This window comes from Marmota flaviventris, chromosome 5 (assembly GCF_047511675.1).
Source record: "Marmota flaviventris isolate mMarFla1 chromosome 5, mMarFla1.hap1, whole genome shotgun sequence".
Classification (NCBI taxonomy): Eukaryota; Metazoa; Chordata; class Mammalia; order Rodentia; family Sciuridae; genus Marmota; species Marmota flaviventris.
This window is the reverse complement of record NC_092502.1, coordinates 112,885,678-112,909,218: the sequence shown is the minus strand read 5'-3', so window position 1 is coordinate 112,909,218 and position 23,541 is coordinate 112,885,678. Positions and strand designations below refer to the sequence as shown.

General features: G+C 36.9%; 1 protein-coding gene across 9 annotated transcripts in view; it reads left to right on the top strand.

Annotated features, from left to right (window-relative positions):
- Mast4 (microtubule associated serine/threonine kinase family member 4) overlaps nucleotides 1–23,541 on the top strand; it is a 558,123-nt gene that overhangs the window by 433,379 nt on the left and 101,203 nt on the right. For all 9 annotated transcript variants that reach the window (XM_071612543.1, XM_027951609.2, XM_071612542.1 and 6 more), the window contains one exon: nucleotides 12,445–12,533. In XM_071612543.1, the coding sequence (XP_071468644.1) occupies nucleotides 12,445–12,533 (89 nt within the window). The remainder of the gene's footprint in view (nucleotides 1–12,444; nucleotides 12,534–23,541) is intronic.

The window sequence follows — 23,541 nt, the reverse complement described above, 5'->3', positions numbered from 1 at the left end:
TTCACATAAGAAGTGGTTAAATGTATGTATACATCTAAAGCAGTTTCTAACTTTGAAGTGTCCTGGTTGTGGAAGCCGCATGACCCCTCTTCTTAGGCTCTATTTGCCACTAATTAATGGTGCTTCCTTGTCAAATCACCACATCATTTTTCAGCCCATAAATGACAATAGCAAGTAGCACTGATTACCCAGACTGAAAGCAGAACAATTTATAGGCCAGTGTCTTCTGGTATCTCCCCAATCTCCCTAGTCTTCTTGTCTTTAGCAACAGAACAGGTTCCTTGTGGCCAGTTTCATCTTGGCAAAATGAGAGAATGGCTAAGAAAACATCAGTGAATGCAAATGAGGAAAGGAAAAGACATCTGTCAAGTTAATTAAGGGAAAACATTCCTTTGACCTCTTGTTTGTTTGGTTTTTCCCCCCTGTGCTTTCCCTAAGGTGAGCTATTCACTATTCTTCTTTTCTTAGAGTGCCACTTCCCTTTCATGTTGGGAACAAATGGGAGGGGACTAAGCACTAAAGTAGGGGGTAAACACACAACTTATTTTAATATACACTTGGCAGTTTTCCTGTTGCTTCTCCATTTAGGAAACATTTCCTTCTACTTCTGCCATTATCCCAGCTTTGACATTCAAGTCATTAGCAGAATGTCATTTTGCAAGATACTGAATTAGGAGCAGCTAGCACCAAAATGCAATGAACAGAAAGAGACTGGCTCCTTGCCACATGACTTTGCCTCACAGAAAAGAACAAAGTGGAGCTCTGATGCCGCTGTGCACGTTTGTGTGTTTGTGTTCTGGTGGTGGAGGCACATGGAACGGGGCAGTGCACTTGTGGGCACAGCGGTGTGCCAGACTGCCATACAAAAGTAAAATGCTTTAGAGCTGGAAGGTGTTCAACAGCCATGCTGTTCATTCTGGGCTGAAATAAATTTCTATTGAGTGTCATGCAAATGGAGATTCTGTAGCCCCAGAAGTAATCTTCTCTCACTTTTGTGGGTCAGAATGGAGTGGTCTTGGAGTCCTTGCAGCCCGAGAGAGGAAACAGACCTTTGTATTTTGGGGGAGGAAACAGCTTTTTATTTTTTGGGCTGGTGTTTAGCGGTGTAGCTAAAGTATACATAGACTAAAATACATTCACCAAGTTAAGTATTTCTAGGTGTGTAGCAAGTTAAACTGAGATTTAATTTCTCTTTGGAGAAGATTGAAATGAGTAAAACAGTAGTATGCTACCTCAGTGATTAATGCATACTCCCCCACACATGCATATATACACACATATATAAATATACACATATTTACCTATGTGTGTGTGTGTGCATTCCTCAAATAAGATTTGAGGGACTGCAGATGTAGCTTAGTGGTAAAGCGCTTGCCTAGCATGTGTGAGGCACTGGGTTTGATCCTCAGCACCACATAAAAACAAATAAATAAATATATTGTATCCGTCTACAACTAAAAAACAAATATTAAAAAAAAAAAGAATTGACTAAATGAACATCTCCCAATCCCACCCTTTAAAGCCAAGGACCATTTATTGAAACAACTAAAAGTAGATGATATTCTGAGGGAAAAAAAGTTAATAGTAAAATTTACTATGATATATCCAAAAAGGCTGATGGAACATTAGATTTAAACTATTGTATTTTTTTTCTGGTTTGGTGTACAACCACCACATTCTAAGACCTTTTTAAAGATTTATAGCCTTATCATTGGCCAATTAGTATAATCAATGCCAGTAAATTAATTAAAAACATTTTTACAGTAGCACTTCAACCTTGGTTTCTGCTACTTGGGAAAAGATATATCAGGATCTGACTTTTATATATTTATATTGAGTACAAAACATAGGGGTTACAAAAAAAAATACCTTTTTTATGTCACACCTATCTTCTTTCCCCAGCAACACATAGTCGTATTAGAAGGAGAGTTGGTTTGTGCTTTGTTTTTTTCATGAACTGCCCAGTATGTTTGCAGCCTTCTCTTTGGTGCTTGACTACAACTTCCCTGTGTGCAATGGAAGGCAGTTGTCTCATAGCCATTAAACCCTGACCTTCCAACCATTTACAAAACTGGCTCCACCACCTCCATCCCTCCTCCAACTTTTACTCCTTGTCACTTTGATAGCCCTGTCACAGGTGGGCCCAGCCAGGAGATAGCCAGTCTTTTCCCTTGCAGGGCAGATTAGACCTTAGGAATCTGGAATGATACCAGACCATCTTTGGGCCAGCATCAGCCTGTAGAGCACTATCCTAAGAAAGGGCACATGCCCTTCAGCTCTTAGATCAGAGATAAGACCTAGCCAATCCAGTGTTCTTCCCACCCTCATTCCAAGTCTGAACACTATCTCAGGTCTTTGATCTTTGTGTGCTTTTACTATTCTTAAATCCCAGTCATTGACTTTCCTAGCCTCTAAATACCCTCCTGTAAATAGATGGTCATCCATAATGATTATTTGTGGGGTGGGCATGCAGGGTAGGCACCTTTGATAATTCACTTTGCAAATAAATTGTCCTAAAAATTTCACAGGTTTTGAGACTCAGCTCCCTCACATTTTCATTATTTTTTCTCTCTTAACATTTTTAGCAGTTGAATCTACCCTGCTACTATAAATCACATCAAATCATCCCCGGTTCCAACATGGTTTGATATTGTTTTATGCCCCTTTTAATTGTTCTGATGATTCCATTTTCATTTTGTTCAGACTTATTTGTAAAACATACAGTGATGAAAACATCTAGTGAGATGGTTCAAACCCTGTATCTAGCAACACAGATATCCTCATCTCTTTGTGTTTTCTTAGTTATACACAAAAATGTGCTCAATTCAGTAGGAGTAAATATATTATAATATAATCCTATATCAGTTTAGTATAATAAATTTGACTATGTTTGTCCTCCAGGTTTAATTATGAACGTATTGGGCTGGGGTTGTGGCTCAGTGGTGGAGCTCTTGCCTAGCACATGTGAGGCACTGGGTTCTATCTTCAGTACTTCATTATAAAAATAAATAAAAAGAATATAGTTATTGTGACCACTTACAATTAAAAATATTTTTTATAATATGAACTTGTTAAAGTTAGGAAATATTTTGTTCTAGTTATTCGAAACTTTAATGTGTCTTGGGGCTGGGATATAGCTCAGTGGTAGAGCGTATACTTAGCATGCACAAGGTCCTGGGTTCAATGCCCAGCACTGACCTGCCCCTGCCCGCCCCCTGCCAATTTGTTTTAAATGTATCTATATTCAAATCATTTTTATTTTATTTATTTTTCTGGGTATTCAAAGAAATTAATTATCATATAAAACATGATTCTTATCCTTAAGGAACTTTTATCCCCCTTTCAAGATTGCAGACTCCATGCTGAATGATGTTGAATGAAAGTGTGACCACAGAGGGATAATCTTCACCTTGATCGCTGTGGTAGAACATGGTGGATGTTACTTATCATTAGTTACATGCTGATAATATGACAGCAAAGCTCACCATGTCAGCTACATCTAAATAACTATGTGAATATGTCCATCTGTGAAGTAACCATGTAGTGGAGAATAACTTAGAAGAAATAATTTTTTAAAAACATTTATTTTTTAGAAGTAGTTGAACAAAATACCTTTATTTTATTTATATTTTTATGTGGTGCAGAGGATCAAACCCAGGACCTCACACATGCTAGACGAGCGCTCTACCGCTGAGCCATAATCCCAGCCCAGAAATAATTTTTTTTAAAATGTATTTATGGCTGGGTGGGGTAGTACACTTCTGTAATCCCAGCAGCTAGGGAGGCTGAGGCAGGAAGATCAAAAGTTCAAAGCCAGTCTCAGCAAAAGTGAGGCACTAAACAACTCAGTGAGACCCTGCCTCTAAATAAAATACAGAATAGGGCTGGGGATGTGGCTCAGTGGTCAAGTTTTCCTGAATTCAATCCCCGGTACACCCCCCCCCAAAAAAAAAAGTATTTGTGACAGGCAATCTCTAGAGATTAAGAGATTATTTTAAAAAATCCTATGAACTTTCATAGGGTGAAATTTATGATGTAGATTTACTGATGGGTAATTTTCAGTGCTTAGTATATACTGTGAAATTCTAGTGTTTGTTTATTATGAAAATACATTCAAAAGCTGGTTGTGAATTTATCTTACACTTCAGATAGCAACAAATTTTTGTTGTACCTCTCTTCCAGATTTTGCTTAGAATGTAGTTATCTGTGAATCAATATTCTATTTTAAACACTTTGAGAGTATCTTCATTTTCTTATCTCCCACAGTATTTTGTCCATAGGAAAAGGCTCTCCGTATATATTTGTCACATTGGATAGTGCCTTATTAACATCTGCATGTTCAGCTTTCTCTTTTTCTTCTATGAAGACAGAAAATTGGGCCAGACCTCTCTGTGAGTTTTTCTTAATGGATTAGTATTTCTAAGAAGCACTATAAAGGCTCTGTGTGTGTGTGTGTGTGTATACACACATACATGCAGGCATATATGTACATATATCTATGTGTATATGTCATCTTTTACTATATATACATACATATATATTCCTATTCATTTTCCTCAGAATTTTTGAAATCTCAAAAGACCTATACTTCACTTTGTAATTATCCTAAATTTTTTGTTCTTAGGTGAAAACAGCATGAGCAACCATTCATCCCTACTATAATTAATGCCTTTAAAAAGAGCTTTTTCTGCTAATGGAAAAGTTTAGTTAGGTATCAAGCCAACCATGTCAACAATTACATCACCCTGATAACTATGAACTAGGTTATTAGTTCATGCAAATATGCAAAAGCCTGAAGCACTGGAGCTTGGTAGTTGTTGCAGAATCAGCACTTGCTGATTCACCAGTGCTTTGGAGGCTGTACAAAGAATATGGACTAATAAGTAATGTTTGCATTGAATTCTGTGGCCATTTTTGTTCAGATTTTTAAAATAAAATGATCTATTTAAAACAGAATTATAGGCAATGAGAGTGCATTTGGGATGCACATCAACTTCACTTCCAAACTGGTCTTCAACTATCAATTTTGCAGCTGGAATGATCCTTTTAAAACAGAAGTCAGACTGTGTTCAAAACTCTCCAAGAGCTTCCATTTTCACTCAGACTAAAAATCAGACTTTGTACTGTGGCCTGCAAGATGCCAAGATGTGCCTTTTGTCTTTCCTCTCTGCTCTGGTCTTCTGGACACCCCCCTCCCCTAAAAAAAACACAAACACACACACACACACACACACACTTCTGCCTCAGTGGTCTGCTTGCTGTTTCAGCAGCACTCATGCGTCAGGGCATTTGCTCCTACTGCACTTTCACTTCCTCATTTTCTGGTTTTCCCAAATATCACCTCCCCAGAGAGGCCTTTCTTAAACACCTGTTTAAAATCTGAACTTCTCACTCCAGTACTTCCTACCTACATCTGCCTTACTCTTCCTCTATCACCATCTCACACAGTATAAATATTACTAATTTATTGTGTTTACTATCTGCTTCCCTCCCAAAATGAGGCCAGGCATTTTTGTTTGTTCAGAATAGTGCCTAGCATTTCCTAGGCACTCAAAAAGTAATTTGCTGAATGATTTAATGAAAGCCTGAAGGAACCTGGATTTTAGGGGCCATAGGAAAGACGCCAGCAATCCCTAACTTCATAAGCTACAAAGCATATGTGACAGAGACAGAAATAGTAAAGCTTTGTTCTCTGCTGCCTTCAAGAAGTAATAGTGCTTATCTGGCCAGCCATGAGGTCTGACCTTGTGTTGTTCAGGAAAAGTGGTGGAAATGTTGACTTGACAATGCCCTGAGAAAGGAGTGATTGATTTACATGAGGAAGACAAGTTACTTCTGGGAAAAGTAAGGCAAAGGCAAAGATAGAGATTTGGGGAGGCAGCAATAAGCAGAATTTAGGGAAGAAGTATCCAAAGAAGATTTTAAGGAAGATTTTCTTGCATGATACAATTTTTCTTTCAAGTACAGCTCTTATTAAAGATATTTTGCAAGGCTTTTGCAATTAGATTTACAAATTCACAGTCCTAGATATTTAAGGTTGCAAAGAGGAAAAAGAAATGTCCACAGTATGTAATTTTAGAACATTTAAGAATCCTAAAAGTCTTAAAATGTGTCAAATGAATAATTTAAAAAAGAAATGAATTAGACCCATATTTATGTTGCCATGGTTAAATCTCAAAATATAACATTGAGTAGAAAAAAGATAGTTATAGAATATCTATAATGTAATGTGCACGCTCAAGTATAATTTATCCAAAATTCAAAAACCTTACTGTCATACAAAATTAACACATGTGAAAGATTTAATTTAAAGTATTAATTAATTAGAACAGTAATAATATATTAAAGCAGATCAAAGGAAATTAAAAAAAACATATATATGAGCATATATATGAAGTCAAGGATTATGAAATGAATTGCTTGTGGATGCAAAACTGGTTAATATCTTATAGCATTGTGATATTAAAGGTTTGAGGTCATCTTTCTATATTGGAGGTTGTCAGTTGTATCTCCACCAGGCAAAAATTATTTATCTTATTATGGACAAGAATCATTAGCATTACTATCAGTTATCTATGACTTAACCTTTAACCCTGGCAGTTTTAAAATAGCCAAGTCAACAGAAAGGCAATGAAATATGTTGTCTTTAAGAGAAATCCATTATTTTTTTTTTGCACAATTTCCAGTCTTTTTGGTTTTTCCTGATATGTGATTCCACTAGTTATAATGTAAAATTGTACTCATTCTGCTCATTATACATATACATTATACATATTTGCTCATTGTACATACGCTACAGTAGTACCAAAAATGAATGGGAAAGCTATAAGCCAAAGTTCTTTGAGTACTTGCCCATTTGGAGGATGGAAGAAGTTACTGGTTTGAATGCCAGAAATCACATTTTCCCTATCTTTAATATTTCTCTGTGTGTGTGTGTGGACATATATATGATAAACAATAATATATACATATTTACAGAAATAAATATGTGAATGTATATATTTCTATAAATAGAAACATGTGTCTGATATATGTGGTATGATACCTTTATATAGGTAGATATAGGTTTAATATACATATTTACATATATGTATATGAAACATATTTATCACAATATGATAAATGATATAGTTGTTCATTTCAGAGTCGTAGGGATTGTTGGATTATTTTTATATCTTTAAAAAATTTCTTAGTCAAAAAAATTATTTATGACTTTCTCTCATGTGGTCCAAGCACTTCATTGTAAATGTGTGGAAACTAAAATTTACCTATCTTATCACATTTATGCAGCTATTCATTAGACAATTTTTGTCTCCTGGGCCTGCTGTTTCCTCTATTTCAACCTTATTCTCTGTTTAAGAAATATTCAAGTGTTCAGATTCAACTATGGTTTTAGGTCATAGTTAGCAAGTGTTCACGGATGGTAAAGCTTTGGTTTGTAATTGGTCTCCTGTGAAAATTCGTCAAAATTTTTATCAAGATGAAATAGTAAATTGTAGATTTGCTTCCCATTATAGCTGGGACTCTTCTTGTTTAATCCACTGTCATTACTGCCCTTCAGTGGCAGTTTGTCATGTGTTGTAGGGAGTATTGACCTTTTAAGCCACCTGTGAAGGTAGTGCTGACTGCTCTTGGGGGGGGTTTCCCCTTCTCATTTGTCTTGCCATAATCAACATGCCAGAATTTATGTCTCAAGGTGAATGTTCAGTTAAAATTAAATGGGATTCCAGCTACTTAGTACATTGTAGAAGGCCACATCCTGCTGAGCTTCACAACTTTTAGAGAGTCAGTAGGAAATGGTTAAATCTTTTTGTCAAAAGACATGTGAGAGATGTCAAAAACAGAACCTGCCAAACCTTTCTTATAGAGCCCTGAGCTTAAGGACAATTTAGGCAAAAATGGAATGTGGGTGGTTTGGACCAAGAATTCCTACCCTCCTTCCGTAACCTTCCGTCCATCAGCTTATTAGCCCATACTCCTCTTTGTGCTCACCCCAAGTCAGGCTTGACTTAGATGATGAAATGCATGAGCTATCTTTTCATCTTCCAAGCAAATGGAATATGCTGTTTGCAGTAATTAAGAGAATGAGGAGCTCATTGTGCAACTGCTTTGGTGATGGTGACAGTGAACTTGAGGAGCAGGGGTGGTGTCCTATTTAATCTTTACCTCACCTGCCCAAGCAAAACCATGCAAACAAATACAACACTTCCTTGTGGTGGCCTCACATCACTCTCCAGTGCCCTTCAGACTGTGACACTCCTACACACAGTGTTCTGCCCCATCGGCTTTCCTCCCTACCCTCCAGGGACAGCCAGTCCTACTCATACCAAAACACTCATCCTCTGTCCACCTTCCCATTCTTCTCAGACCCTCAATCCATGGTTGGTAGGGCATACTTCTTGTGCCCTGTGTAGGAGCCTTGTTTCTGTGCCTTTTAGTTGTCCCTGGGTGGATCTTTCCAGGGAGGAACCAGATGAATGAGGTAGGAAGTGCTTTCTTGTGATTATCAGTTCTAGTCCTAATCCATTGTTTACCTTTGTCTCAAGTTGCTGTCTTCTTTACCTGACTCTGGTTTTATAAGAAAAGAATCCATGCCATTGTGTTAATAGGACAATGAGAGTCACCTTCCAAATTCAGAGAACAAACTGGGCATGTTCTCCACAGGAACAGTAAGTCTTTCCATGTGAATTCAAGTAGAGAGGACTAAGAGGAAGAAGCACTTTGTGAAAAGTGGGTGTTGGTTTGACTTTGAGATTGGATTATGGGCAGGGCAAAAGGACTCTACTTCTCCTTGGGTGAGGCTGAAAGAACGCATTTGAGGATGGAATGCTGAAACTTGAGTTCATAACTCAGGTTTCTTTAGTGTTGTTTTTGTGGTCATACACCTATGTCCCTAAGGGAGAAAACTTTTTATGAGGCCAAATGTTAGAAATAGGATAAATTATGAGAGAGTTCTGCTAAAGAAGTGGCATTGTTTTGTTTTACCTGATAGGTCATCCCCTGTTTTTCCCTTAGGTAACTCTGCCCAAGAAAAGCAAACCAGAATTGACTTAGTCATGCTGGTGAAAGGGAAGAAATGTTTATTTTGCCTAAATGATGCTTCCATTATTTTAATCATTTCATGGATAAATGAGTAGGTGTGGTCATGAACACCTGGGGAGCCTGACTCATGCTCGAATGCCTTAAGCTTCTCCTTTCCTGGGCAGAAAAATGCATGAGACACCCAGATGAATAAATAATCACCATAGAGTTCAGTGCAGCATTTTGCACCATGAGAAAATGACATGAACAATCAAAGCACACTACATTTGTTATTATTAATGGAGGTAGTACCCTGTATTGTGTAATTTATGCAAATACTCAGAGGGCCAGCCCTCTGGAGCTTCCTTATCTTGGGATTCAATGCAGATTGTAGAGCTGTGTGTAGCTCTAGCATGCACAAGGCCCTGGGTTCAATCCCCAGTACTCCCCTCCACACACACACAGATTGCATTTCATTTATTAGGTATCAGCTACCTAAAGCAATAAGATAAGGTGATACTCAGAAGTACTAGAAGTGGTAGTTTTGAGATAGACAGACCTTCCCCTCCCCCACCTGGATATTCCATAGAACATCTCAGTAGAGTCCCAAATTTAAAAAGTATCAATATATATATAGATTTAGGTATTGGGGCTTAAATGCAGAATAAATTGCCCCTTTATCCTAAGAATGTTAGCAACAAATTGTTTTATGAGTCCAAGCTCCTAATTCTTTTTTTTATTATTTATTTTTTAGTTTCCGGTGGGTACAATATTTTATTTTTAGGTGATGCTGAAGATCGGCCCAGTGCCTTATGCATGGGAGGCAAGCGTTCTACTACTTAAGCCACAACCCCAGCCCCTATTTCTTCTTCTTCTTCTTTTTTTTTTTTTTTGTTTTTTTTCAAGAATGTATTTTATTTTATATAATATTTATATAATATAATTTATTTTATTTAATTTAATATATTTTGACATATTTACATGGAATATAACTTCCCATTCTTATGATTGTACATGATGCGGAGTCACACTGGTCGTGTGTAAGTATAGAGATTTATTTCATGTACACATGAAAATCAGGTTTGATCTGTATTCTATAAACTCTGGTTTTGTTATTTGGGGGGCATTTCATGTTTGATAGCTCCCTGTTTGACTTTTGAGATTTAAGAAAGTTCCACATCTGTGATAATTTTAATGCCATCCCTAGCTTCATGTTGAAGATTGATGGATTATCAAAGGCACTTTTGATTGTATAGTGTGCTCAGATTATTCATGGCATTTGTCAGTGAGCTATGCCTCCAATTATTTAAATAAAACCCATCTTCAGGTTTTACTTATACATTTATTTTTGAGATTCTTTTGGATCATATTTTTGGAATGACAGTTGCATCTTTTTTTGATAGACTTTAACTGGTACAATTGTGACATTTTTGTTTATGTTTTTATTTTTTCTGAATCTGAATTGTTGGCTATTTTGCTTTCTGGGTTTTTCTATTTGGTTCTTCGGAAACTTCAATTGTTAAAGGTTTTCCTGAAGCAATGTCATATTTCATTGGATAAGATGGTCATTGGATTGCTACTGATATTGATACAGATGTCTTATTTATTTTATTTTCATGTATAAACATTAATAATTAAATGTTAAGAAAAATCTTTATGAATTATATAAATAAAATAGTAAATATATAGAATACAAATAGCCTTTTTAAATATAATTAACCCGATTTTCAGTTAATTTGCTCAAACAAGTTTGCTAAGATTTCCAGGATATAAGTTTGTCATTTATAATTTGTTTTATTAACATCAGCTAGTTAATAAGTCTAGTATTCCATTACTGAAATGGAATGAGACATTAATTTAACACTAAATATATTATATAGTATCTTTTAAAAACAATCAGACTATTTGATTTAATGAGGATGAATTTAATAGGTTGAATACAGTTCTTGATAGATGAGTTGATAATATCACAATCCACCTTCATAATTAAGTATCAAGGGTCTATTCTTATTCAACAACTTCTTTAAGGCTAAGTAAACATGATCATAATTAAACTCAGATAATACTAGAAAATGTTGATTGCTACAGTCAGGAAAATAAAAAATTCAGCCTGACCTTAAGAAATTATGAATGTGAATGTTGACAAATGATAATAAGGAGCAAACACCTAAGAAAGAGGACAGGCTCCCAAGTCAATATTGCTAGAAGAAATTGAGTTTGGGTTTGAAATGTATTCCTTGAATATTTAGAAATGTCCCTTTTAAATATTTTATCCAAACCCTGAAATGTGTCAACTCTTGTACCTATTAGGAGTCAGGGGAACATTCCTGTTTCTGGAACCTGGCATAACAGAGGCCTGGCCTGAGTAATAATAGCATCACACTAAACTGTTAATGATGGTTGAGGGCAGCCCAGTAGGGGATGGTGGAGTCTTGACACCCTGAACACTGTTACAGAGGAGGTGAGGGACGTAACTTGTCGGGGGGTTATCCCCTTTTTCTAACTACTGTACTGGTGATGGAGAACAAAGTGCCCATCTGCACTGAAGGAGAGCCATCCAAAATGGGATAACACCCACTTCACTGTCAATGGTTTTGTGTTTGCCTATTCTTTGAGCCTTGAGAAAGTTACTTTGGAATTGAATTAGCCATTTTTTAACCTTCTACTAGCAGAAACAGAAAAAGTGCTTTGTGGCCATGTATAGTAATTTATTTCTATTTACTGGGTATTCAAGATACAACCAGTAGCTAGCATGCTTGTAAAGGGCCATCAGTATTATCTTAAAGGTACTAGAATCTGTTTTGTGATTCCAAAACATGTACCTTAATGAAGAATTTGAATTCAGTGTGCAAGATGAAAAATGAATGAGTGGTGAAGAACATTTATCTTAGGCATCGGCTGTGCTATTGACAAAAGGCACAAATATGAAATTTGTCTAAATAATTAGATTTTTAATTAGTGCATCATTGTAAGATTAATGTCATTGCGCTTCATTGCATGTAATTTTCTATTAGAAATTTCATGTCAACAAAGATGCTACCTGTGGTTTGCTGATTTGAATCCTTAATTTATCACTTGTGCATATGGCATGTCACATATTTGCAGACAGGAGCTGAAAGAAGGCATGTGATTGTAGCTTCACTGGCAGTGAGGAATATTGATGGTATTATGCTATATGAATGCATTACAGTTTCTAATATTCAGTTGACTGCCATCCCTTGAATATTAGTGGATACTTAGTAATTTGCAATAATGTTAGCAATAGCATGAGCAAATATTCCAGGTGGTTCAAACTAGTCTGTTCCTCCCTTGGACATGCTTGAACATTGTTAGTGCTATATTCTCCCTTAAAACTGGTTTTTCTTTTGAATATTGTTAGTGCTATATTCTCCCTTAAAACTGGTTTTTCTTTCCTTTTGACAGTTGCCGAACAAGCAACCGGAAAAGCTTGATAGGCAATGGACAGTCACCAGCATTGCCTAGACCACACTCGCCTCTCTCTGCTCATGCAGGTAACTGATCATCATTTCTTGAGGGTTGTCTTATTTCTTTTTTTTAACTTCTTAAAAGAATTCAGGCCTTTTGAGATCCAGTTGTGTATTTGCATCTATCTTCGTTTGCCTATTGTTTTATCGATCACTAAGTTATTCTTTTCAAAATACAGAATTCCTTTTTACATATGGTCCTTCTTCAGTTATTACTTTTTTCCTTTTATAAATTTTCAGATGATGTGAGACATTTGAAATATGCTTGGGTAGATATGGTAGCTCATATAAAGAGGATAAGTGTTGAGAATTATTCAGTGTGTTTCTCCCTAAGCTTGAACTTGTCTATTAGATGGACATTGTGAGGATGATGAAGATTCAACATATGAGGCCATGACTTCAAATACTTTATAGAACTATAGGGATGTGAGGGACATAGTACAAAAACTCTGCAATGAATGCTTTGTTGTTGTTGTTGTTTGCTTTGCATGCTTTTAAATCTCAAGTTAGTTTTTTATCTTTAGTTCTACCTAACGTGATTCAAATTAGAGAAAGGTTAATTCCAATTAGGAAAGTCAGGGAGAAATAGAAGGAGCTGCTTGCTCAATATGTTAAAAGATGGTCAAGGTTTTGGCAGGTAGAATTGAAATGAAAGAAATAATTCCCAGTATATGGCTAGAGTAGGGGATGTACATGCTCGATTTTACAGAGAACTTGAAGAAAGAAAGGCAGATGAAGGTCAGGGAGTTGAAGGGCTTTTGACATTGAGCTTCCCAGGATTTTGAGGAAGATCTGTGTTTCAGGAAAGGGTCTTCAGGACTGTGAAGGATTAGGGTTGAAAGAGTGAGTGTAGCCTGATTTCCATGGTGCTCTTGGGAAAACTATAGTTTGACACTGATGGGCTCTTGGATGCACTTGGTTTCATATTTAAATGTCAGCCTGTCACTGACCCCCCACCAAGGCAGGAGTCACTCCAGTTGAGGGTGAGAGTTGACTATTATGGTTGGAAGAAGAAGAGAGAGTTGATCCTCTGGAATGACATATTATTTTACCCACAGCAATCACTAAAAGGTGGTAAAATAAAAACATAAAAGATGAGTTGGTAAAATTGTGGTACTATAAAATGACCACTAACATCCATAAATGCTTTTCCCAGGAAGAACTTTAGAGAAGCTCTTGGCACTTGCAAGGATGTGCTTGAAACTCTGCAGAATAGCATCATAGGTAATAGTCAGTCATTTGAAACAACCTAAATCTCCATCAGTTGGGAAATAGCTAAATGAACTATAGCATATTCATATGTGAAAAACACACAAATGAACTAGCCCTACACATTTCTGCTTGGATGAAATTCACATGAATGTTGGGCAACAAAAGCAAATTTCAGAACATTGCTCAAGCCATTTGTATAAAGTTAACATGGCACTACATACAGTATTTTATTTAGGCATATATGTTTATATGTTATATATGTTGTGTATTTTACAACAGTATCTGCATATTTTAAAATGGTACATAAATATGTTTGTAATGAGAGTTTAAAGGAAAACACTGATTTATTATTTACTTCTAAGAAGTGTGAAGAGGGGGGAATAATTGGGGTAGGGAGCACAAAGTTGGTGATATTATATTTCCAAAGTTGTAATGAACACACAATTATTTATGTTATTATCATTTATACTTTTGAAAATTCCACTAGATCACTGTAACAGTAGTAAAGCCGATAAAGGGTCAAGCAAGGATAAATTGTATTTTTCCTCCTAAGCATTGTATTTTTCCTGCACTCGGTGCAGAGCCTCGCAGTATTACTGGATGCTAAGTGAGTGATGAATCTGTTTCTTATTTACAATTCAATAGTGATTCAAGAAATATAATCTTAGCTGGGCACGGTGGTGCACACCTGTAATCTCAGTGGCTCAGGAGGCTGAGGTAGGAGGAGTCTCATAAGCTCAAGACCAGTCTCAGTAACTTAGCGAGGCCCTAAGCAACTTAGCAAGACCCTGTCTCAAAAGAAAAAATAAAGGGATGGAGACATGGCTCAGTTGTAAGCACTCCTAGGTTCAATCCTTGGTACCAAAAAAAAAAAAAAAAAAGAGAGAGAGAAAAAATTTAATCTTACTCCTCTTTTGGTTGTGTTTAGCAATAATTTCACTATCCTTTATGTGACCATTGATTAGTCTTTTATTGCTGTGATTTTCTTCAGTTCTAATGTGGAAAGGGAAGTAAATGTGGGTAAGACTTTAATGATTCTGTTAATTATTTTTCTTTTCTCTGTGTTCTTAGCTCAAATGATTTTCCCATCAGTGTTAATTTTTGAACTTGATTGGGAAAGTGGTCAGAGAGAAGCCTGTTGCATAGAGTGTGAGAGTATTTTTCTTCATATTTTGGAGCCATCAGCTTCTTAGAGGCAGTGCAAGTGAGTTTTTGTGAGAAGTGCCATTTATCACAGTCTGGTAGGTTCCTATTTTTGCGGAGGAAGAAGAAAATATAAACTGAGGTGCAGTCCTCATGTCTTGATCACAGGCAGTGGCTGTGACTCATGATACCTGCCACATCTCTGACTCTCCCTCTGTTGTCTCTATCCTGTGGGGATTCCTCAATATCTCCCATGTCTCTTCGGACACAGGAGAAAGAAAAGCCACTGCCTCTCAGCACTCATTAGTCTAGAACTCAGAGCTACACTTTATGTTGTTCTTTGTTGGATTGTAATCTTTTCTTGATTGTATGAGCCCAGCCACCCCTCGGTGGCACATGGATCACTAGAAATGGGCACATAAATTATTTGTGTATGTGTATTAGGAATGCTCTGAGCAAAAACAGATATTGGCCTAGTATTCTGGAGCAGATCTTCACACACATTTGAGGAGCCGGGGGTTTCTAAAAGAATAGTAGACAGAACATTTTTTAAAAAGAAAAGTAAAGCTGGGTGTGCTGGCACATGCCTGTAAACCTAGCAATTCAGGAGGCTGAGGCAGGAGGATTGAGAGTTCAAAGAAAGTCTCAGCAACTTAGCAAGGCCCTATGTAACTCAGCAAGATCCTGTCTCTAATAAAACATAAAAAAAGGCTGGGGATGTGCCTAGATGGTTAAGTGCCCCTGGGTTCAATCCCTGGTACCAAGGGAAAAAAAAGAAAAGTAGAAAAATCACATGTGTTACAGGAAGTTTGTAAGCATGAAATACAATCCTGAAGTCCCCAATGAAAGGCTGTGTATGTCTCATAAATTAAAAATCTGTATAAAATAAGCAAAATAAAAAGAAAACGAAGTGTGAAAAGTATTTGTGTATCCATAAATGACTGCCCATCTGAGTGCCTTAGTATAGAAGTAGCTTGTCTAAATTGATATGAAGTGGTGAATGAACCAACAGAAATGTGCAAAAGGCGTGAATATCATGTCATGAAAAAGAAGGCCCACAAAACATGAAATTTTATTTCATTGTTCTCATAAAACAAAAGTGAACCAGGATAATGAGATAGTATCATTGTCCCATAATGATAAAATTGATAATTGATAAAATCCCAACATTGCAGAGATGTAGGGAAGCAGTCCCTTTTACATGGTGTGTTAATATGAATAAATAAAACCATTTGGTTAGTGGTTTGTAGGGTTGATTAAAGTTTCAAATTCATTTACCCCTTGACCCAGTGAATCTATATAAATGAATTTATCTTACTGATATTCTCACAGAAATAACATCTTAACTGTAACATTGCTTATAACTAGAATGGAAAATTGTTGCCAGTTTTTTATTTAACTTGTCCTTCAGTGATGGACTGCTCATGTGTAGAATGATTCAGGCATAATAGCTGTACTTGGTTGTTATATAGAATGTGGTGAGCTTTTATGTGGTGGCAATGGAAAAGATACCCAAGATAAATTGTAAGTACTAAGTTGTCTTTTCATGTTCATGTGCTTTAGAGTGCACATACACACACACACATACACTCTGGTGTGCTCATGCATATTCATAGAGCATTTGTGAGATTGAGATTGTTACCTGTTTATTTGGGGGAATATGAAGGTAGGAAAATTAGCATGTAGTGCTTTTGTTATTAAAAAAAATAAGGTTCTAAAAACAATATTTACAGTAGTTTTCTGTTACTATATAAGAGATCACTAAAAAATTAGTGGCTTAAAACTGTGCACTTATTAATCTTGTAGTTATGTAGGACAGGGATTTGGGAAGCTTGCTTGAGTTGTCTGCTCAGTGCATCATAGGCCAGAATTAAGGTGGTGGTTGGGCAGACTCTTATCTGTAGACTGGGAAAGAAAGCACTGCCAAGTGTATGTAGGCTGGGGAAAGCCTCAGAGAGACTGAGTGCTGCCTGACCCCATCCTGCCTGACCCCAAGGCTGCTCTCAGCCTCCAGAACTGCCCTTCTCATCCTCAAGCCAGCAAATCATACATCCAGGCATTCTCTTGCTTCAAGTCTGACATCTCCTCCTTCTGTCAGCTGGAGAAAACTTACTCTGTTGAGGGAATGTCTTTAAAATTCTGCCTAGCACAATATCACTTCCATACTGAATTTTAATTCAGATTGTTAGAAGTGTGAGCTTTGAGTGATATTTAGTCATCAGACTACATGGAGATAAGTGAGACTCATAAGATAACCTGAGGCTTTTAAAGTCCTAAAGTATCAAATGTAGGCAATCCTATGGGCCAAAATATTTATTCCTGTTTCTTCAAATTTGTTCTACTGGGAATTTGCAGGTGACTATTTTGATTCTTTTATAAGAGGGTTTCTGGGAGGAAAGAAAGGAGTCTTACTGTCTTATTAGGAAACTCTTAAGAATTATCAAGGAAATATACATAAATCTCCAAGTCTATGAAGATATGTAACTTTTGGTTAAAAAGGGATTCCATTCCTGAATGTTTACTTGCTACTGTATTTACTTGCTACTGTATCATGTCCATCTTTAAAAATACTTGCTACTGTATTTGGTGCAACTTGGTTCACTAAGCTCCTCCTCAAAGATCTAACTGAGCTAAAGGAGGCTCAGGGAGGTGAAAATAATCAGAGAAATGGAGAGATCGTATGAAAAAAATACAACTCCAAGAAGACAGTAAAAAAAACATAGAAAAGCTTTGCAGTAGGCACATGGGGACTGGGCAACAAAATAAAACATTCCAAATCCCACTATTCAAAATGAGCCACTCTGAACACTTTGGTGTATATTGTATGGTACTAAGAATGCAGCCCAGGGCTGTGAACATGGTAGGCAAGAACTCTCTACTAAGCCATCCCTTTCCTGTTTTAGTTTATTTTGAGATCATGTGTTGCTAAGAGTTGCCCTGGCTGCTTCAGCCTCCTGGGATTGCAGATGTGCACCATTGATCCTGGCTTTTGTTTGTTTGAGGTATGGGGAATTGAACCCAGGGCCTCACACACAAACGGCAACTACTCTGCCACTGAGTTGTTCCTCAGCCCTCTATGAACATTTCAGGGCATATCTCTTCAGTAAACTCTGTTCACCAAGCCCCTTCCTCAAAAATATAACTAAGCTAAAGGAGGCCCAGGGAGGTGAAAATAATCAGAGAAATGGATAAATTGTATGGATTGTTTGAAAACAATACGACTCCAGGAAGAAAACTGGAAAACCCAGAAAAGCTTTGCTATTTGTAAAGAGGAACCATAAGACATCATGTCCATCTTTAAAAATGAAATTTCATTCTCTCAAAAAAGAAGGAGAATCTTCCTCTTTTGAACTTGAAAGTCTTTTTTGAGCCACACATGAAAATCAGTCTCACCTCTTTACAACTTGTTTTTTTTTTTTTTTTTTTTTTTTTTTTTTTGCATAGCCATTCTTCTCACCTTGATTGTATAACTCTTTCACCACATGTGACACTAAATTGGACTGGGGGTGGTGGTAAAGGCAGTGGTTTTACTGACAGGCAGGCTAATACAAATAATTGAACCAAATACTTACTGTGGTTACCAAAATGCGTGTGATTGTGCCATTTTAAGGATATGGTAAAACTTCACAAGAGTCTGGGAATGAGATAGGGATAGGAAGAAATACTGAAGGTGGACTAATGAATTTAAAGATGACATCTGGGATAGAACAGGATCAGTAAGTGTCTCAATGTGCTAGAGCTATCTCTGCAAGCATCATTTATGGTATAGCCCAGTGCCATCCTTGATATCAGCAAGAAACTTGGTAATAATCCACTGCCCCAATAATGTTACCTATAAACTTGAAAGGTGTATAATCGAGTAGTAAGGAACTTATTAAAATCTGAGATTCTGGCCCACAACGGAAACCAAATACTTACTGTGGTTACCAATATGCGTGTGATTGTGCCATGTTAAGGATATGGTAAAACTTCATAAGAAATTTTGTAGACTCTGTTTCCATGACTCTAATCTTCAAGCCTAATTAAAATACGATCTCCTGACTGTAAAAGTAAAGCTGGTTGTTGATAGAAACTAAGAGAAATCACATGAAAACATAACCCCCTTTAAATGCACTACTCAGAGATAACCGCACTTACCAGTGTATTATACCTCTCAGGTCTTTATGACATATGTATTGTGTGTGTCTGTCCACCTGCTTGTGTGATTCACAGGCCTGTGTTGAAACTCTAGTTCACTTCCCACTTGCCAGCACTGAATGTGTAGTTTTTAAGATCCCATTGATATAAGCCAAGCATAATATCTTAGTATTTTCAGTATGCATGATTTAGTACTATGGGATTTTAAATATTTCTATGCTCATTAACCATTTGTATCTCTTTTATTCATCTTTATTTTCACCCATCATCTCTCTTTTTTAATCAGATAACATTCTTTTCTAATTTGCCATTTGATTTTTTAAAGCCCCTCCCCACCCAACTGCTGGAAGTTATTGCTTTGTTTAGTTTTTGTTTTGTTGATTTGTTTGGTAGTCCAATCCGTCAGCCTTTCTCTGATTTTCCCATTTTTGTTGCTGTTCAGTGTTGTTGTAGTTTCAGTTTTCAGCAGGACTAGACTTGCTCTAAGCTCTTCTGCTCTGATCTCACTGCTTCCTGTCCTTCTTTATGCTTGACAAGTTTAATGTCAGTGACGTGGTTCTTTCCTGTCTCCTACTCTTAGTCTCTCAGTATAGAGTGATGGTTTCCCAAGCAGTGAGCAAGTTTTTGACCAAAAGAGTTTTTCCAGACTTTCCTAAACTTCATAGCTATGTTACACAGAGGGAAGACTGTGAGCCAAGCAGGTGTCAGAATGGTTTCTGTCCGCTCCCCAGCTTCCCAGAGACAGTGATCCGCATCCTTTCTGTTCAGATGTTTGTGGGGCCCTCAGGACTTCATGAAGTACACAGAAGAGAGACTGTTGCTTGTAAAATTTTCTTCGCTGGTGAGAGCAACTTAGTGGAAATGAATGATTTTTGGGTTGGAGGATTTCTCCTTAGATAAGGTGAGACTAGGCGCATAGCCCCGAGTGTAATGGTGCCTTCATTTCATTTATTTTGTGACTTTAATTCAAAAACCTGCAGGAGGTTTCCATGCTTGAAATATTATTTACCAAACTGTTTGAATGTGCTTTCTAGACCTTTATTAAAAATATTCTTTTGGCCTGATGGTGACTTCCCCAGATGCTTAAACATGAGGGCACAAGACAAATATTGTAGGTTCTTTGCTTCTTTATGTTTGGGGACTAGGAAAAAGCAAGATTATATGCCTGTAGAGGCATAGCCTTAACAGGAATTAAGTTTCTTGATGCCCTATATGATCACTTTCTTTAAAATGATATAAATTTAATTTTATGTTTCTCCAGGGGGATCATTGATATGATCTGCCATTGCCATATTTTCAAATACACAATAAGCAGGTCTCAAAAAAATCAACATAAACTTGTGAAATCTTGTCTTCAGTTTAAAGCACCTGAAGGTCCTCCTTGTAGAGTTTCATTTTATATTGGTTAAAATAAGCAAAATCAACTGAGTAAAATAAACTTTGATCCGCTTAGTCAGCCTTAAGTAGAGCATCACCTTGGGACTCACTCAATTTTATTAAAACCTTTAATGGCCTCAAGACCAGCTTTCTTAATTCAGTATGTGTGTTAGAACTCCATCATTTCACAATGCTGTGTGATTTTAGGAATTTCATAAATCAATTTCTCTGAATTATGAAGAATACCATCTTTTTATTTCATGCTGTACTCACGGGGTTTTAGTCCTTAGCCTTTGTGTAATTGTCAATTGTTGGTTTGAATAACCACACATCTTGCCCTTCCTGCTTAAGGAAAAGAATGATAAAATCAGATGGACTGACGTCAGCCCTGTGTTTTCCTAGTTTTCGGTGCTGCTTTGTGTTGAGTTACTAATCGGGTGTGTATACCAATATCATTATTCTTTGTTAATTCCTTTATGTAGATCCAGATGCCCTGTGACCTGCATTTGTCATTTCAGTCCTTTGAGAAGACTCTACGATTTACATGTAATCTATTCCTAATAATAATTTAATGACTTACATCTTTCATATTCCCCTAATCTCAATATAGGGAATTTAACTGGGATGACCTGTGTTTTAACTTTTTATTCACTCCTTAATAATAAATTAAAGCCATTGGAAGCTGACTCCTAAATTTAATTTTTAAAGCTTCCATGTTTAACAAAAGTAATACCACCTTTATTCATTTATTTATGTGTTTATTTGTATGCTTTTTAAGAACATGGGCCCCCTGGGCAGCCACTCAGAAAGATTTTATTCTCCCATCCATTATAAGGGCTTTTCCTTCTGTTTTCAATTTTTTACAGTTCTCTCTCTCTCTCTCTCTCTCTCTCTCTCTCTCTCTCTCTCTCTCTTTGTGTATATGTGTGTTTATTCATCAGCATGACTTTTCTTTAGGTTGAGTTGTTGAAGCACCAGTTATTAAGTCATCAAGCCCTTCACAAACAAATATTTTTCAAGTTAGAACTCACAGGACTTGGTGAAAACTTGGAGATGGAGTTGAGAGTAAGGTGATCAAAGCTGGCTTCTCCATGTCTCCCTAGGAGTATGAATGGTGGAGGGGACATTGTCCACAATGAAGGAGATAAAAAATAAAATAAACCAGGACTAAAGTAATGCCTAAGAGTTCACTTTGCTGAATGTTGGGTTTAAATGCTCATGAGACATGTAAGTGCATAAATAGACAGTTGTTATATAGTTTTAAAACTGAGAGGGCGAGTCTGGTTGGTTGATATCAGTTCGGAAGCCTTCACTCACAGATGGCTGTGTAAAAACCTTGGGAGGTGTGGAAATCATTGAATCTTTTGGAGTGAGAAGACAGAGCCCCAGGACTGGGCCTGTAATGCCTGCATTTCAGGTCCCAGAAGAACAGAAGGCCTGCAGGAGATAGAGAAGCATATCCAGAGAAGCAGCAAGGAAGGACAAGGTAGTGTCATAGGGTCCGAGAGAGAAGACAGGACTCGCAGAAAGAGGGAGAGGAAAATCCCATTATCAAGTCATCAAGCCCTTCACAAACATTTATTGAAAGATTAAATAACTGCTTATATAAAAAATGCCCATGCCTTCATTTAACTCTGACTAGAAATGCACCAAGTGTCCTAATGTAAGGCAAAAAATTGCTTCCCCTAAAAGGAGGAGTCCTCTTAATTACTGGCGCACTTCCAAAACCCTACAGAGCCTGTTACTTCATTGGTATATTTTGAAAGTAGTTTTAGCATATCTTGCCTATACCTTATCCATAATAGAATGTTTCAACAATTGCTAAAAGCAAAGAGGGTGTCATTGCTTTTCAGATGCTTTAATAAAAGTTCAAAGAGCAGTTAAGCAAGGCAGAATTTCACCAAATTAAGGAAATCTAAAAGTCTCTCTCTCTCTCTGTCTCTCTCTCTCTCTCTCACACACACACACACACACACACACACACACATACACACATACACATACACACATATATATTTTCTCTCTCTTCCTGGTACTGAGATTTGAACCCAGGGGTGCTCTACCACTTAGCTCCATCCCCAACCCTTTTTAATTTTTGAGTCTGGGTCTCATTAACTTGTCCAGGCAGGCCTTGGACTTGCCATCCGGCTAGCCTCAGCCTCTCAAGGACCTGGGATTACACATTGCACCCAGCTAAAATTGTCTATTTTTGATAGTAGGATAGATACCATAAATTTTTGAGATTACTCTTTCTGTGATTAAAGAGATTTTTATAAATTTTGGAAGGGAAAATATTCTTGAAAATGGGAGTCTCAAAATGGCTAATGTTCTTAAAAGTTACTGAGATAGGAGAATTTTTTTAATTTCATATTTTGTAAAATATTAGAAGTGAAAACCAAGATAATTGGCTCATTCACTGTGACTAAATTTAGAATAGACATTTTTAGATTTAAATCTCATAGAGTATGTAATTATACGCTTTTTTTAAAAAAAAGTATGTAGATCTCAGCACATTAAATAGTATAAGTAACACGCATTATTGTATCTTCTAAATCCCTGTATACTTCAACCAACATATTAAAAATATAAATGACATGAATTATTGTATCCTCAAATCCTGCCAAGTTTACATATTCAAATTGGGGGAAAATAAACTTTTTTGATCAACCTGTTGAAAAATGGAGAATTACTTACCTCTAGATTGTTTCAGTTCTAAGATATGACAGATACCCAGGAAGTAACTGATGTATTTAAAATCCTTGCTAAATCACTTCTCAAGTCTCATAGCCTCAGCCTGGACAGCTTTACTGACTGTCATAGCCACTGTGGCTGTGGTTTTTCTGGTCCCGTGGTGGTCTGGCTTATCCTTACCAGCTTATCCCTAAGTTATCTTGGATACTAAGTCAGAAATCCTCAGCTAATGTAAATTAAGACTGTTTCCCTGGGGCCATTAGATGGTGAGAATGTGTAAATTTGCATCACAGTCAAACTAACTATTCCTTAGAGATCAAAGTACTAGAGGCTGGGGCCCATTAGCTTGGGGTTCTGCCAGCTGTCTTCCCTAGGTTCCCAGTGCCATTGCTAGAAATGCTAGATGCTCAGCACAACCAAAATGCCCTGTACCTATTAGGCAACCTGTAAGGGAAGTTTAAAAATATGTAATTTT